This window comes from Gymnodraco acuticeps, unplaced genomic scaffold (assembly GCF_902827175.1).
Source record: "Gymnodraco acuticeps unplaced genomic scaffold, fGymAcu1.1, whole genome shotgun sequence".
NCBI lineage: Eukaryota > Metazoa > Chordata > Actinopteri > Perciformes > Bathydraconidae > Gymnodraco > Gymnodraco acuticeps.
Genome location: NW_022990660.1, coordinates 192,375 through 195,767, shown reverse-complemented (window position 1 = coordinate 195,767; position 3,393 = coordinate 192,375). Strand labels below are relative to the sequence as shown.

Sequence of the window (3,393 nt, the reverse complement as noted above, 5' to 3'; positions counted from 1 at the left end):
ACTACACACAGATATAATCAAAGTGACTGAGTGTCCCTGAACGCACCACACTCTGAACTACACACACATATAATCAGTTACTGAGGGTCCCTGAACGCACCACACTCTGAACTACACACATATATAATCAGTTAATGAGGGTCCCTGAAACGCCACCACACTCTGAACTACACACACATATGGTCAAAGTTACTGAGGGTCCCTGAACGCACCACACTCTGAACTACACACACACAAAGCTGGGTTACTGAGGTTCCCTGAACGCACCACACTCTGAACTACACACAGATATAATCAAAGTGACTGAGGGTCCCTGAACGCACCACACTCTGAAAAAGGATCCCTTCAAAAAATGTAAATAACTAGGTTGACGGTCCAATACACTCAAGGTTCAAAGACACACACCTACGATATGCATATCATATGTATTATCCCATTTCATGTTTTGTAATGGTTTGAGGCAATATTATGAATGTGTCATTATGCTGCTGTCAAATCCTCGTCTCAGTACGATACCAGTCACCTCTGTGGAAACATTGGTATAACTGCCTTTTTCATTTATATTGAACTGTATGTCTTTTAAAAATGGACCTTGAGTCTCTTCAATAAAGCTGACGAATATCTTCTCCACAAGAAATTGTCTTAATGTATTTTTTATGAACCTTAAATTCAGACGACTCTTGTTAATGATTGCTAATTCTTCCAAGTAATACATTTGTTTTTTAAATGAATGTGAAGGCATGAACACCCTGATCGGGTACGACCTGGTGCCCGAGGCTAAGATCGTGGACTCAGCGCTCAGAGCGTGCCGGAGACTGAACGACATGGCCAGCGCCATCCGTATCCTGGAGGCCGTTCAGGTGAGATCACTTATCGAATTGTAGAAGAAATGAGGCCCTATGTCTCCTCCTAACCACTCTTACTTAATGTCCATGAAAATGTTCAAGATTCAAGGCTTTTATTGTCATGTGTACATAGCTACAGTTTAGATATGTATTAAATCTGAGGCTCCTCCAACAGCGAAACACAGTAAAACAGATAAAATAGTGCAAGGCAAGTTTATTTTTATATATATATATATATATATATATATATATATGGATGTTCTTTCAAAAGCTCAGGTGTTGAACAGTCTGATGGCCTGTGGGATGAAGCTGTTCTGGTATAATAACATAATGATCTGGGATTAAAGGAAGTAGTGAAGGAGAATTCGTCAGGACACTGGGAGACGTTATGATGAGACGGAGGGTGTTTTTGATGTGCCTCTGTTGTGGGAAAACTACAAAGTGACTAAAAGCACATCTAGATACTTGAGTCCGTGCATAGCATGTTGTTTCTTGAGGGTTTCATAAATGTGTGAAGCTAATTGGTTGCATGAAAGCCATTTAGTATCATTGTATATAACGGCTTTGAATAAATAATACTCTATGGAATATTTATACATAAACGTATCTTTCGTAAAGGATGGTCCTGTGTTTCCTTAAGGAGACAACAAGGGAAGCAAGGTGCCCACTGAGAGACTTCTAGGTCAATGCACTCTGTTAGGAACATTTCTGAGTGAAAGATGAATAAAATAGTGTGAGAGAATGATTTGAGATGTGCAAGTAAATACAAATATAATAGAAATAGTGCAAGAAGAGTCTATATACAAGTAAATCTGATATATTAGATAAATAATTAGCAAGATGCAAACAGATGAATGTTTATGGATGGTCTTTAAAAAGTGCAGGTGTTTAATAATCTTATGGTGCAATATAATGGATTGAAGTAGAGAACAATATTATCACCGTGGTATTCCCATGTGTTGTGAATGGAAAGACTTGTTGTTTATTTGATTACTAGATGCTAATTGATTTTTAAACCAATCATAAAGGAGGGCTTCAGTCCATACGTATTGCTGATCGCTGTAAGTAGTGTAAGCTGTGTTCTCCATAACAAAATCCTCTTCATTTGTTATTTCCTCTGTGTCCTTCAGGACAAAGCCGGCCCCCACAAAGAGATCTACCCGTACCTGATCCAGGAGCTGCAGCCCACGCTGTCAGAGCTCGGCGTCTCGACTCCAGAACAGCTCGGCATGGACAAGTTGTAGACCCTCCAGGTGACGATGCTCTCATTACAACATGTGTTTTTAGCACATCCCTGCACACGTGTCTCAGGGACAGTTTCATCCCAGAGATGACTCTACATCAGGGGTCTCCAAACCTCAGCAAATAATAAAAGTAGAATGGAATACGGCCCACAAATAAAACGTGTGCTCGGCTTATATTGTACTTCTTAAATATATATGTATAAATATATTATATATAATATAATATATTTGTCCGGCCCACCATCCTCCACCACGGGGGGCTTTCTTCTCACAATCTGTGAGGACACCCTGGTTTTCCCCAGCTCCTGGGAGAACGACCTCCGTTCTTCTCTGTCCCCTCACTGTGGCCCGGACCCTCAGTGTCCTCTCTACTTTCAGAGGAAGGGTCAGAGGAACTCAAAGAAAGGCTGGACTCCAGAGAGCATTCAGTGTCAGACCCCCCCTCGAACCTTGTGTCTTCTTCAGATGAGTCCTGCAGCTCGCTGGCAGAAGAAGGCTTCAAGATTACTTCTGAAGTCTCCTCTGCACTGACATGCTTCTTCATTTGAGTTCCTTCTCTTTGCTCCAGGTCTTTCTCCTTCTCTGCTCACTAAAGAAATCAGCCCTCGGTCAAACTGCATGTTTATCTTTGGCAGCCAGGCGCATAAACACACTAACAGTTGTTTTTTGTTTTTGAGTAATCAAGCAGCTCTTCAAAGACACATCAAACACATCCCTCAAAAGATGGCCTTTTTTTCCCATGGAATGATCCGTGCATGCTTAGACACACACACACACACACACACACGCACACACACACACACACACACACACACACACACACACACACACACACACACACACACACACACACACACACACACACACACACACACACACACACACACACACGCATATACATACATACTGTATATAAATGCATCGTATTTTCCAAGTTGATCAAATAAACTCATGAATACAAGATTAAAACATTGTTTATCTCTCTTGGTCAAAGTGTTGATGAACCAGTTTGTACCTTTTGGTTTGATGAGCTTCAGGTCCAGGACTTGCTTTGTTTCTATTTCTGTACTTGGGTACATTTCTACGCTGAAGGATTTTAATTCTGCTCTCTGCAATGGGCAAAAAACGCATTGGTGGCTAAATATATTTGACTAAATATACACTGTAATTAAAAAAGTATTTCCTTATCCATAATTACTCGTGACATATTGCATAGTTATGATATATCCCTGTTCTTTGGACACAATATACAAAAGAAACAAGACTTTAAATCCATATTTATTCTATAAGAACCGCAGTGATTG

At 40.4% G+C, this 3,393-nt stretch overlaps 1 protein-coding gene across 1 annotated transcript; it reads left to right on the top strand.

Annotated features, from left to right (window-relative positions):
- The first annotated feature begins 406 nt into the window (after positions 1 to 406).
- Positions 407 to 2,266, top strand: LOC117554943 (cytochrome c oxidase subunit 5A, mitochondrial-like). Its single transcript, XM_034229571.1, has 2 exons — positions 407 to 860; positions 1,976 to 2,266. Exons 1-2 carry the CDS (start codon positions 741 to 743, stop codon positions 2,087 to 2,089), a joined length of 234 nt encoding a protein of 77 aa, XP_034085462.1. The 5' UTR covers positions 407 to 740; the 3' UTR covers positions 2,090 to 2,266.
- The last annotated feature ends 1,127 nt before the right edge of the window (positions 2,267 to 3,393 follow it).

Bases quoted from the DNA above. Each gene is read 5' to 3' on its own strand.
- LOC117554943 (XM_034229571.1), top strand. From the start codon at position 741: ATGAACACCCTGATCGGGTACGACCTGGTGCCCGAGGCTAAGATCGTG. The intron at 861-1,975 runs GTGAGATCACTT...TGTGTCCTTCAG, and splicing joins GTATCCTGGAGGCCGTTCAG to GACAAAGCCGGCCCCCACAA.